At 38.3% G+C, this 14,162-nt stretch overlaps 2 protein-coding genes across 2 annotated transcripts in view; one reads left to right on the top strand and one right to left on the bottom strand.

Moving 5' to 3' along the window:
• Nucleotides 1-13,949, bottom strand: part of LOC109840251 — a 28,049-nt gene extending 14,100 nt beyond the window's left edge. The window contains exon 1 of the mRNA XM_020408825.1: nucleotides 13,683-13,949. Within this exon, the coding sequence (XP_020264414.1) occupies nucleotides 13,683-13,949 (267 nt within the window). The remainder of the gene's footprint in view (nucleotides 1-13,682) is intronic.
• Nucleotides 9,957-11,835, top strand: LOC109829166. The gene is made up of 2 exons (XM_020396304.1): nucleotides 9,957-10,811; nucleotides 10,897-11,835. The coding sequence occupies exons 1-2, from the start codon at nucleotides 9,970-9,972 to the stop codon at nucleotides 11,486-11,488; spliced, it is 1,434 nt and encodes a 477-aa protein (XP_020251893.1). The 5' UTR covers nucleotides 9,957-9,969; the 3' UTR covers nucleotides 11,489-11,835.

Genomic DNA, 14,162 nt, shown 5'->3' with positions numbered 1-14,162 from the left:
GCTGGACTTTGCCGCCTCTGCTGCAGGTTAGTTTTTATTTTTAGTTTTTCTCCTTTGTTTTTTCTTTTCTTTTTTCTTTTTCCACAACTACCGATTCCACCGATTCTTTTCTTTTTTATTTTCCAGACCCGCCTCAGTTTCTCTCTTCTCTTTTTATCTTTTCTTTTTTCTTCTTTTTTCTTTTTGAAAATAATTTATATGAAGTAACTGTTGTTTATTTTTAGTTTTTCATAATTACAAAAAAGAGCTTAAAATAGTTTTTTCTTTAATATGAGAATTATTTTTCTGTTTTTTTCTTTAATTTTTCTTATTTTTTTTCAGTTTTTTCCCTTTACTTGTTTTTCTTTGAGAATTAATTTTTTCTTTTTCTGCTGTTCAATTAACTACTGCTGTTTAATTAATTGTTGTTGTTCAATGAACTGTTATATATGCATTTACATATGAAGATCTCATTAGAAAATAGGAATACAAATATACAATATGAATATACAAATTACATATTCAATGAATGAATTATGGATATTTATTTTGGTAGCTGTGTTGGAAAATTTGATTGATTCTTCATCCTTGCTCATTGCTACTTAACTCAAGTATAATCTGTAAAAAAGAAAAACAAAGTCAATGAGCAACAACTTAGTAATTAGTATAATTAGAAAAAAGAGCTTAAAATAGATAATTAGCATGCTAACTAATAAATTATGAACGTGTAAATATTTAATTGTTAATCACTTAATTGTTACTTAAAAAACATATTTCATTTTTAATTAAAACACATATTTCTTGTATCTTATTTGTTACTTTAAAATTTTAGTTAGCACAATTTGATGATTTAAGTTGATATTCTCATAATTTTTGGTGTAAGTGACTAATAAACTTGAATATGTCTTCATCGGCATCGGCGAGTGCGAATTGTGGTAGAAGACAAGATCCGACTTGGAAGTACACTTCTCTAGTTGAGGAAGGGAATTCCAACAAGCACAAGTGCATTTATTGTAATAAGATCACCAATGGCGGTATATCAAGGCAAAAGGAGCATCTTATTGGAACGATGAGGAAACGTAAAAATGTTTCCCTTTGCAATAAAGTTCCTTCGAATGTGGTTGATGAGCTTAAGGAATATGACAAAAACAAGCAATTATTAGAAAACAAGCAGTGAAAAATTACATGCCGGATCTTGAAGATGATGACATGGTTGAAATAGATGAAGTTGACGAGGTTGAAGAACAACATGGTTGAAATAGATGAAGTTGACGAGGTTGAAGAACAAGCACAAGCAACTAGGAACAAGGGAAAGGAGCAATTGACTTCTACTTCTAAATCATCTTCCTTATCTACAAGAGGAAGGGGAAGTGTGGGATCTTCAACAAAGAGGAAGGGGCCTATAGATTCATTTCTCTCATTTGACCCGGAACTGGAGGTAGCCAAAGATGATAGAAGGTGAAAATTGCGGTAAACAAGCATTGAAGAAGGCCTCAACAAAGATACAGTATCTAAAATGCATCAAGATATTGCCCGTTGGTGGTATCAAGCGGGAATTCCTATTAATGTCGTACAACTTAGGTCCTTTAGAATTATGTTGAAGTCAGTGGAGGCTTTTGGGCTTAACTTGCCACCTCCAACATTCCATCAATTACGAGAGCCATTGCTTAAGAAGGAGAAGAAGTACACTGAAGATCTCATGCAACCTCATAAGGAGGTTTGGGCCAAAAAAGGATGCTCTTTTACGTCGGATGGTTGGACTGATCGGAAGGAAAGGACTTTGATAAATTTTCTTGTGAACTCTCCTCACGGAACAGTATTTCTTTCCTCTATTGATGCTTCCGATGAGATCAAGACTGGTGCGAGGATGTTTGAGATCTTAAATGAGGAGATTAAGAAGATAGGGTCAGAGAATGTTGTGCAAATTGTGACGGATAATCATGCTAGTCTCAAATTAGCCGGTATGGAATTTTAGATTTGATTTAAGTTGTTTGATATTGATTGATGTGCTTTCTAATTTCTTTAAAATTGAATGATTGAATACTAATGAGATGTTTGTTTATTGGTTCTAGGTAAACACTTGATGGATGAATATCCTCATATGTACTGGACACCGTGTGCTGCTCATTGTCTCAATCTCATACTTAAGGATATCGGAAAACTACCATTCGTGAAGATGACCTTGAGTCGTGCTATGGAGTTGACGGGTTTCATTTATTCACAAGGTTGGGTTTTGAGGTTGATGAGAGATCAAATCAATGCTCAAGAGCTTCTTAGACCGACGGAAACGCGGTTTGCCACTTTATTTTTGACTTTATCAAGCATCCATAAGCAGAAGAATAATCTAAGGAAGATGTTTTGCTCCGAAAAATGAGTGGAAAGCAAGTGGGCAAGAGATCCAAAGGGCAAAGCGGCGGAGAGGACAGTTAAAATGACTAACTTTTGGAATAATGTTATTCGTGTTCTCAAGCTCACGGGTCCTCTTGTTCGTGTTTTGAAGCTTGTTGATAACGAGAGGAAGCCGGCCATGGGGTTTATTTATGAGGCTATGGATAGAGCCAAAGAGGCTATTGCAAAAGCCTTTGGTGATGATGCTAGCAAATATTCGGAGGTATTTAAGATGATTGATAAGAGATGGAATGTTCAGTTACATCATCCTTTGCATGCTGCAGGGTTTTACCTTAATCCAATTTTTTCTATGCCCACCCTAACATTCAAGCCGATAAGGAGATCATGAAAGGCCTCTGGGAAATCATTCAAAAGCTTGTGCCACAACAGGATCAAGATAAAATTTCTCAAGAGTTTGTTAGACCCTAGAGGGGGGTGATTAGGGTCTTATGCTAATCTAATCCCGATTAAATATCAATTAAAATTATATTGATTAATTTGTTCTTGCAAGTTGCAAGAATTATATGAGATAGATATGAACAAGAATGATATGAATAAGTACAAATAAAATATACTCTAAGCAAAACATAAACATACGATATGTTTACGAGGTTCGGTCACCACGACCTACGTCCCCGCTCCTCACCTCGAGGAGATCTCCACTATCAACCGGAACTTCTACACACTCGGTTTACAAGTTTATCGAAAACTCTCACATAACAAATACTATGCAATCACACTTTACACACTAAGTATAGGAACCTAGCTCGTGTCCTCCTGAAGTGTTCGGATGCAACCTCTCCCTAGGTTCATCAACCGACGCCACTCCTATTGGATTCGACCCCGTCTCACACCTCACACTTCTCTCGGTGTACAAGTGTATTACAAGTGATACTCACAATAAATGTTAAATACAATGGTTTGTTCTCGATAACAAATGAGAATGCAATGAAGCTCACTCTCACTCAATCACACACCGCTACCCAACAATATATAGTATAGAAATATTATAAGCTCAATACAGTGTGTGTGATATCAGTGAATAGAAAATATACAACTCAATAAGTATAGCTAAGAAATAAAAATGAAATAATAAACTATATGTAAAATGAGTTAGGAAAACTTCTCAATAGACAAGAAGAACAGTGGATGATGGAATCGAAAGCCTCTTCTTATTGTAGGAAACTTCTTTTGAAACAGACTGATGAAATCAGCTTAAACAGCTCTTTAAACAACTCTTAAACGTAGGAAACTTCTTTTGAAACAGACTGATGAAATCAGCTTAAACAGCTCTTTAAACAACTCTTAAACTTTTGTTAAAAACTTATTGTAAAACAAAACTATTGATTGTTGAAAGAGGAAGGCAATAAGGTATTTATACCCACTCAAAATATCAGCCAAAATAAACTTAAAAATACCAAAATAACCCCAGAGAATCAAATCAGAAAATAGCCGTTGGAAAGCAATTATGAGTTCGGCGATCGACCGTGAGAAACTAGCGATCGACCGCGAAGCACAACATACAGAAGAATGAATTTTAAAAACTGGCGGTCAACCGCGACGGTCGATCGTGAAAGTCTCTGGATGAGCCACGATCGACCGTCACGATCGACCGCGATTCAATAAAAGACATAGTAAGAAAATTAACTACTAACGGTCGATCGTGACGGTCGACCGCAAACTGATACATATCAATTGACAGGTTTTGGGCTGATTTCGAAAATACGTTAAAAATATCAAATCAATTCTAAAAATAGTAAAACTTTGGAAAAAGTTTCTAAATGATAAAATAAACATGTTTGAAAAGGAATTTTTGGAAATGTAATTTTCGTTTGTGAAAACTCACTGTTTTTGAAAAGTGTTCATAAAACATGTTTTTCGCGAACATGAAAATTAAAATATGATTTGTAAACTCGTGTATATATACCATGCATATATTATATATATATATATATAATGAAGTATGAACGAGCTGTAAACATGAAATAAAAGCTATTGTAACAAAGTTTGATGAAAAATCATTTATATGATAGAAAACGTCAAATTTGTGTTGTGTTTACATATTGAGCTTAAATATAATCATACGATATATGTAAGCAAACTAAACTTATACCTAGGTGAATGCACACACATGAACTTGAATCTTTAACTCTTGATTGTCGTGTGTTGAATTACCTGTAAAGAGAAAAACCAAACAACAAAAACTAAAAAATAGATTAGCTATAAATTATTTGACAAATCATCATCAAAATCAAAGGGCCAACAGAATTGACTTTATACAAAGAAGCACATGATCTATTTGGCATGCCTATAGCTATTAGAAACCGAGAAAAGAAATCTCCAGGTAAAATATATCAATTAATTATGTACACATTTTTTAGTTAAATAAATTAATAACATATTATATACTCGTATTGATTACTTTGTGTATTTTGACAGCTGATTGGTGGGATTCTTACGGTGCAGCAGCTCCGGTTTTGTAAAAAGTTGCTATAAGGATCCTTAGTCTCATTTGTAGCTCCTCTGGGTGTGAAAGAAACTGGAGTACTTTTGAACAAGTATGTTTAATTTCATCTAATTGAATAAACATATGCTTAAAGAATTAAGGATTTCGAGTGCGAATTTGATTATTTGACTTTATATGTGTTGCAGATACACACCAAGAAGAGGAATAGGTTGGATCACAATTGATTGCAGGATCTAGTATATTGCAAATATAATCAAGCTTTTAAGGAAAGATTTGACTGTAGGGATATTATTGATCCAATCAAGTTGACTGACATATATGAAAGCAACGAGTGGTTGTTAGGTCAATTTGGAGAGGGCAACAATGCGGAAAATGACTTGGTGGATGAGGAGGATGACCTTAGATGGGGTGTTGTAGGTGAAGCAACTGGAGTTGAAGAAAATTGGGGACCTACTTTAAGGTCTACTGCTACTGCTAGGGTTAGAGGATCTTCAAGTGGTATTGCTTCGTCATCTAGGAGTGAGCTGGACTCGGAGGATGAAGATGAGTTTAATGAAGAAGAGGAGGAAACTGAGGATGAGGAGATTCCACTTCAGTTGGATAACGATGAGGATGAGGATGACTAGAAACTTTGATATTTTGCTACTTGCTTATTTTATTTCGTAAACTTTTGCTCATGTTGGATATTATCTTACATTGTGATTTGTGGAAACATATGAACTTCTTTATGTTATGCATGCTAATTAAGACTCTTTCTTGATTTAGTAGGTAAAATTATATTTCTTAGTCTTTTTATGTGATAATTTATAAAAATATTGTTTATATGCTTCTTTGTCTTATATTGGAAAATATTAGTTTGGGTTATGCGCCTCAGTTAAGTGAGGCGCGCGCCTCATTGTGCGTCTTACGCATGGTGCGCGTAAGGGACTTTTGCATCCCATATTGCGCCTTGCGCCTCGATAACACTAATATCACCAACGGATCTGCAACTGATAGCGCTCCCAATAGTACCAAACTGAAACAAATCAAATACCTCCACCTAAGGTGAACCAATGACCGTATCCAAAACATGTCCTCCAACTGCACTCGAATCTAAAACCAACTCATCATCTGCATCCAAATCCAAATGATCTCCAAACTATTTCACCTCAGTTACAATCCCAAATGATGCAATATGATCTGGAGTATGTGGAGTAATCTCCACCCAAAGTGAAGTAGCATCACCATCCACCCGCTGCGATATCTTAATGATCTGATCAACACTGTCCACTTCTGAATCACAAACGTACAATCGGATCAAATCTCACATCCTCAATGTGACCAAATACTGGATAACTAAATATCCGACGCAACCCAAAATCTGAAACAGCTCCACTAGATCCAAAATCTCCACACGCAGCAGTCGGTAACCTATGACCAAGATGACTCAAATATGTCGAAGCTTCAAAATCAAAACCAATGCTCGACAACCAACGTCGATCCCCCTCCAGTAAGGAACAACCCATCAAAACTGTCATCTCATCTCGTCGCCCCAATGTCTCCACATCAATGAAATGTCTTAAACTGTCATGAGCTCGGCACAAATACAAGAAAGAACCCTTACCAAAGCTAGAACGACGGCTTAACTTTCTTCCAATACACTTCTTCTAATTATTGTTGACTTCTAGAACTTCACACCAACGGGACCTGGTTGCAACCCACCAATACCTAGAATAATCCCTAACTGCAAAAACCAAATACCGATTACCTCCCAATGATGCCTCCTTGGAAGGCCCCAAATGCCTGACTGAACACAACCTAAAAGACCCCTCGATCGATGGATGAAAGTGCCAAACTACACATCAGTCTTCTTGCTCATACCAATGTGCTCAAAGGACTTCAATATGCAGGTCAAAGCACTCCTTAACAAATCATGCACGACATAACCAATCAAATAACCCAGCCTCAACAAATGTCACAGTCTAGCCAAATCCAAAGAAGTCGTCAGCTCTCTATCAAATATCATGCTCCTAATCAAATAATACAAATTATTCCTCCTGACGCCCTTCATCACAATCATGGACCCCAATGTGACCTTCAAACGTGAATCGACCAATGTCACCCTATAGCTTGTTGCCTCCAAAACTCCAAGTGTGATGATGTTCTTCAACTGAGGAACGAACATCACTCTAACAAACTCCCGAATCACTCCGTCACTCATCCTAATCCGAACGGTACCGATACCACCAATAGGACATTCATGATCATTACCCATGAGCACGACCTTCCCTCTTTTTAACTCCTGAAAGCTAAAGAATCAATCCCTCCTAGGACAAATATGATAAGAAACACCTGAATCTAACATCCACTCTGTAGAATCGGTAACACAAACTGACGGTAGTGCAGATAACGAGTAGCCCGAAGAATCCGAATCTGAATTATTACCACTAGCCTTGACAACATTCACCTATGAAGCTTGAATAGCTTTTCCCTTATTCTTTACGGCTCGATCAACCAATTTTGGGCATTCGGCTTTCCAATGTCCATCATTTTTACAAAAGGCACACTGATTCCTACGAACTCTAAGATGTGTCCCTCTAGACTGCGACCTCCTACCACGATTTGGACTCTTTGCTCTTGCGACCAATGTCCCTGCTACCAGCTCAACTGAAGTCTCTTTATCCTTCTTTCGAAGCTGATAATCATAAGTACAACGGTGACCTCACTATAAGAAAGAGATGTCTTCCCATTAATAAGAGTAAGAACGAAGGTCTCATATTCCTCGTCAAGCAAGGAACTCAACAACAACGTCTTGTCCTCATCTTTAATCATCACATCTATATTCGCCAAATCCGTAAAAAGCTTTGTGTAGTAGTTCATGTGATCACCAATAGAGATCCCTTTTTTCAATTAGAAGCGATAAAACCTCCTCTTCAAATGCAAGCGGTTTCTCTATACTCTTGGTCAAATACTTGTCCTCTAGGATCTCCCAAATCTTCTTAGCCGAAGTCTCATTGATCACATCATATTTTAAATCTTGAGTCAAACAAGATCTAATCACACCCATGGTTTTAAATATCAGCCGATAATCCGATATTATCACCGAGTTATCGGATTTGGGAGCTTTCCGCTAGGATAAGTAGGATTTTTAATCGGTTATTGTTTTTTGAGGTTTATCAGTGATAAAGGCACTTATCGGCTTATAAGTAGGCTCTAAATATCGGCTTATCAACCGATAAGTAGGATTTGGGAGTTTTTACTTTCTTTTGGATTTGTTCTTTGAATGTTTACAAATTATGAACTATTTGTTGCTTTTGGAACGTGGTAGATTGGTGCTATGAAGCACCGACTCTTCAAAACAGCCGGCGAGTCCGTCTCCGACGCGCGTCAGACGCGGACACGCGTTCGACACGCGTTCGACACGCGTCGGACACGTGGTCAACGCCGCCGACACGGGTCAACGGCTCGACTCGCCGCAGGACACGGCGATTCCATTCCCGACACGGCAAAACCCAGACCCGAAATCCAAACCCGAAACCCAAACCCGAAACCCAATTTCAAAGTTAAAGAAACCAAAAACCCTAACCCTAGCCGTCACTCGTCAGAAATCAAAACTTACCCGCGATCAATAGTTCGTCCTCGTCCTCGTCCTCGTCTCGTCCTCGTCGTCAGCTCTCAGTCTCGTCCTCCTCCTTGTCGTCGATCATCCCCGTCAGCTTCGTCTTCGTCGTCATCGTCGATCATCCAAGGTCAGTCGCTCTCGCTCTCTCTCTCAGTCGCTCTCTCTCTCTCCCCCCGATCGATCTCTCTCATATCTCTTTCCGATTCTCTCTTTCTCTCTCTCAGCTCTTTCTCCCCCTCTCCTTCTCTCTCTTTTATCTCCCTCTCACCACACAAAAGCCCCCGTGAACTTTCCTTTACATAAAAAAACCCACTCAATTCCCACTCACCCGACAACCTACTATTCTCTCTCACTCTCTCTCAGAGATCCCACGTGACCCCCGCTAATTCCAAAGTGACGCTGCCCCCCACCACGCTGTTTTAAATTTTTTTTGGCTGTGTTACTGTTGGGGATTAATTAATATGCTACTGTTGGGTTAATTTAAATACTGACCATGGTTACTGTGCTGCTGTTGGGTTAATTAATATGCTGATTTCGGTTACTGTGCTGCTGTTGGGTTAATTAATATGCTGATTTCGCTTACTGTGCTGATGTTGGGTTAATTAATATGTTGATTTCGCTTACTGTGCTGTTGTTGGGGTTAATTCTGGTTACTGTCTTACTGTTAGAAGTTAACTAGTACATTGATTTATGCTTACTGCTTTGTTGTTGCTTGTTAATTAGGGTAAAACAGTTGGGTGTTAATTAGGACAGTAATTTTTTGTTACTGTTTTACTAGATCTGATTTTAATTTATTGTTATTGCTTTTGTACTTTATAGAAATGGAACAAGAAGGGGGTTCTAGTAGCAGTGGAGTACAAGATGACAAATGTCCGCTTTGAAAATATGTTACCAAATTGAAGAAAAGGGGGGAATGGCGGGAGGAAATTGGAGATGGAGATGTAACTATTGCAGAGAGGATTTTACCGGTTCACACTCAAGAGTTAAAAATCACCTCTTGAGGATAAGCGGGACTGGAATTAAGATGTGTTCCAAGTCAACCCCCGAAAACCTAAGGGAGTTTCAAAGGACGTTGGATCAAGCGGAGGCGAGGTTGGGGGCTTCTAGGTCTAAGATGCCAGTTTTGTCTATATCTTCGACTGCAAGTACAGCCGGTGTAGGTGCAAGTGCAAGCATGCCGATTGATGCAGGTGAATCTAAGAGGAGGGGGCCTAATACCGTGGAACAAGCATTCAACACGGGAGCAAGGGAGGAATTGGATGCATTGATTGGTAGGATGTTCTACACCGGGGGATTGTCCTTCAACTTAACACGGAATCCATATTATGTCAAAGCTTTTGCATATGCCGCAAACAATCAAATCTCTGGCTACAAGCTTTCTGGTTACAATTCCATGAGGACCACTGTCTTACAACGTGAGAAAACTCACGTAGATAGGTTGATGGAGCCCATCAGGGGCACATGGCAACAGAAGGGGGTCTCTATTTGTAGTGATGGGTGAGCGGATGCACAAAGGAGGCCCATCATCAATTTTATGGCGGTATGTGAGGGTAAGCCAATGTTCTTGAATGCCGTGAATGTCGAGGGAGAAGTCAAGAATAAGTATTTTATCCAAGCACAGCTAGAAAAGTGCATCACAGAGATGGGACCGAAAAATGTCATCCAAATCATAACCGATAATGCTTCGGCATGCAAGGCCGCAGGAGGGCTTGTGGAGGGCACTTGGCCTCACATATTTTGGACTCCTTGTGTAGTCCATACACTTAATCTTGCTATCAAGAATATTTGTGCAGCTAAGAACACGGAAGCAAATGTTGTGGCTTATGCACAATTACATTGGATTACAGAGATCTCTGATGATGCATTGATTATGAAGAATTTTATCATGAACCACTCTATGCGGCTTTTCATGTTCAATAAATATTCTAAGATGAAGCTCCTCTCGATTGCCGACACACGATTTGCCTCGTGGATTATGATGTTGAAAAGGTTTAAGGTCGTCAAGAGAGGCCTCCAAGACATGGTCCTTAGTGATCGATGGAGCTTGTATAGAGAAGATGATGTGGGGAAAGCTCAATTTGTGAAAGAGAAAGTCCTCGATGATTTGTGGTGGGACAAGATAGATTTTATTCTTGACTTCACTGGCCCAATCTATGAAATGATAAGGGTCACCGACACCGATACACCATGTCTTTATTTGGTATATGATATGTGGGATACAATGATTGAGAAGGTGAAGCAAGCTATTTATAGGCATGAGGGTAAAAGGGATAACGAGGAATCTCCTTTTTATGAGGTGGTTCACAAGATCTTGGTGGATCGGTGGAACAAGGGCAACACCCCGCTTCAGTGTTTGGCACACTCTTTAGTTCCAAGGTAATATTTCACATTTCACTCTTAAATGCAAATATTTCAATTAATTAATACATTGTGGGCTAATTCATGTTATTAACGAACATAGGTACTATCATTCCACATGGCTCAATGAGAACGTCAATCGGCAAGCTCCCAATCAAGATCTTGAGATCACTATGGAAAGAGCAAAGTGTTTAAGAAGATATCATCCTAACCCCGATGAACGACGGCCGGTGAACTTAGAATATGCTAAGTTTGTCGGGTCTTTGGAGGCTTTTAGTGATCCGGATTCTCTTTCCGATAGAGGACATATGGAACCAAAGTTATGGTGGCTTCTTTATGGTGCAAGTACTCCAAATTTGCAAGCATTGACCGTAAAGCTTCTAGGCCAACCTTGTTCCTCTTCTTGTTGTGAACGGAATTGGAGTACGTATGGTTTCATTCACTCCTTAAAGAGGAACAAGCTAACACCGGCACGAGCGGAGGACCTTGTTTATGTTCACACCAACCTTCGTTTACTTTCTCGGAGTTCGGCAGAGTATATGGAAGGGGAATCAAGAATGTGGGATATTGGTGGAGATGCCTTCGACTCATTTCAAGGAGCTGGCATGTTAGATGTTGCTGCTCTTTCTCTTGACGAGCCCACGATGGAGGCCGTTATGTTTGAGGAGGATGAAGGAGTTGATGTCATAGAATAATCTTTTTAATATTTCAACTTGAAACATGTATTTTTATATGCTCAAGATTTTTCTTTCTGGATTTGATAGTTCAGCTTGTTTAATTATTTGTTTTAGTTGCTTCCAATTTCCACACATCCTTATGTGAACTTCGTTTAGAAAAAAGATGGTAAATTGTGGATATTGACTGAATTCAATAGTTCATGTTTTAGAATCTTTTCACAGGTTTGTAGCTGTTAGATATTGTCATTATTCTCATGTACTAAGGGTTAATTCAATTTTTACAAGTAAATCATGAGACCTCTTAATACTTTCCTGTGACATTGCCTTATGTTGCAAATGCATTTTAGGTTCCCAGAAAATTTACAAGCAAGGTTGAAGGAAAAATATGATAATGTAATAGGAATTTAATTCAATATTAATCTATATATAATAATAATATTAAAAAAATTTAGCCGTGTCGCCGTATCCTATTTTTTTGGATTTTGCCGTGTCCGTGTCGTGTCCGTGTCGCCGTGTCCATGCTTCATAGGATTGGTGATTAGTTTATGTTTATTTATGGATATTGATAATGGCTCATAACTATTAAATATCAACTTAGTAAGTTAGTTTATGAATCTAATGATTAAACAATAATTATGTAGATGCGTAGATGGTTCTTCATTCTTGATGTTATCTTATTATTTGCTTGTTTATTATTCCATTTTGACTAACATTATATTTTTTTTCAAGCTTATGTTTGTTTATTATTTGCTAGTATATTACTCCGATAAATACTACTTATCCTCGATATATCTCCGATTTTCGCTATCAGATAAGGATTTTGACCGTCCGATAAATCCCCGATAACCGACATTTAAAACCTTGATCACACCACACGTCGTTCTATTCATCTTTTTCCAAACCTTCTCCTCAATGTCATTCGGTTTCCTGTCCAACTCCAAAATATCTTCTAAATTTTATGCATTGAGTGTATCCAAGACTTCATATCTCCAAAGACCAAAATTATTAGTGTCATTAAACTTCTTCACATTTATCTTTATAGAATGGATATTCAAACTTTGAACGGTCTTCACGCCGGAAGTACCCTCCATAACTCTTTTCCCAACCATCTTTCTCAAAGCACAAAAAAAATACGAAACAAATAAAGAATAGATCCAAAACTAAAAAAGATAGTCTTTACAAAAAAGATCTCACCTTTATCACCAAACGAAGCCCTAGACGAGCCTCCAAAACAACCTACTCTTCCAAATAGCCCAAACATAGCCCGAGCTCTGATACCACTTGTGTTCTGATACCACTTGTGCGCTGCGGAAGCCAAACAATAAAATCAACGTGCTACGAGAAATCAAATCAAACGAACGTCGAGAGAATGCCAAACGAACGTCGAGAGAAGGCCAAACAAACCAAATCAATGTCACAAACACAAACAACCAATTTTAACGTGGTTCGACAAGTTACCTACGTCCACGGGGCAAGAAGGGGATAGGGTTTTTCATTAATAGAGAAGAAGAATACAAACTGAGATTACAAATCACTTAAACTACCCAATTAATCTCACAAACAAATCTCTAATTCTCTCCAAACAAAACCCTAACCAATAACTCAGAAAATACCTCTTTTCTGTACTCCAAATATCCCCAATTTTCTTCTCTATTCTCTCTTCCAATTGTTCCATATATATAGAAATCCTTAAATCATAAACATACTAGGAATTCTAAAACAAAAAACAAAACAAATTAGGAATCCTAATAACATGTTACCAAAACAAATTTGGAATCATGTTACCAAAACAGATTAAGAATCCCAATAACCTGTTACCAAAACAAATTAGGAAACATATTAGGAAGCTGCTATCCAACATATTCAAGCAAACATAGTTCTACACCCCACATTAGTGATTCAAAATATATGTTCCAAATTGTGAAATGTTAGTTATTTGAAATGATCATTGCAACGTTTCGGATATTCAATGATTATTAAATCCCTTGCACTGACACTTTGAAAGGAATTATTCATCATAACGGGCGCGACTTAAGCGGAATGCTGTTGTAGCATAACGAATATATGGAAAATCTCTCAAATCATATTATTGAATAAGCATAGATAAAATTCTTCAATGTCAATACAAAATCAAGTTCAGCAGCAAATTAATGTGTTTTAGAGAGAGAAAGTGGTAGAAATAGAGAGAGAGAGAAGGGGTTTTGACTTTGACCTGAGGAGACGATGGAGGCGGCGGCTGAGCGAGGGGGTGGTCGGCGACGGGCGAGCGCAGGAGAGCGGCGGCGGATTCCTCGGCGAGGTAATCGCGAGCTCTGAACTCCATGTGGAGATCGAAGAGAGACAAAGATGACGCCGTGGGCTCTGCCGCCCTCTCTCTCTTTTGGCCCTCTTCCTCATTTTCTTCAGCCACGGGCAAGTGAAAAGGCACGTGACTTTCTGTAAATTTCATTAAACACCCCAACTTTTGGGCTATTGCCATGAACCCCCTTTCGTTTTCCCACTGAGCACCCCAAACCGGTATTTGTGTGATGTCTCTGTGTGTATTTGTAAGTATCGAATATGTTTAGTTCGTATGTATATATGATGACTGCTCTGGTGTGTTTGTATTGGATACGGTGTTGGCTTATACGCATGGAGTATATATTTTTTGACTGATTTGGGTATGTTTGTATTGAATGGGGTTGTTGGTTTA

Source organism: Asparagus officinalis, chromosome 1 (genome assembly GCF_001876935.1).
Source record: "Asparagus officinalis chromosome 1, Aspof.V1, whole genome shotgun sequence".
NCBI classification, from domain to species: domain Eukaryota; kingdom Viridiplantae; phylum Streptophyta; class Magnoliopsida; order Asparagales; family Asparagaceae; genus Asparagus; species Asparagus officinalis.
This window is presented reverse-complemented; position numbering and strand designations above follow the sequence as displayed.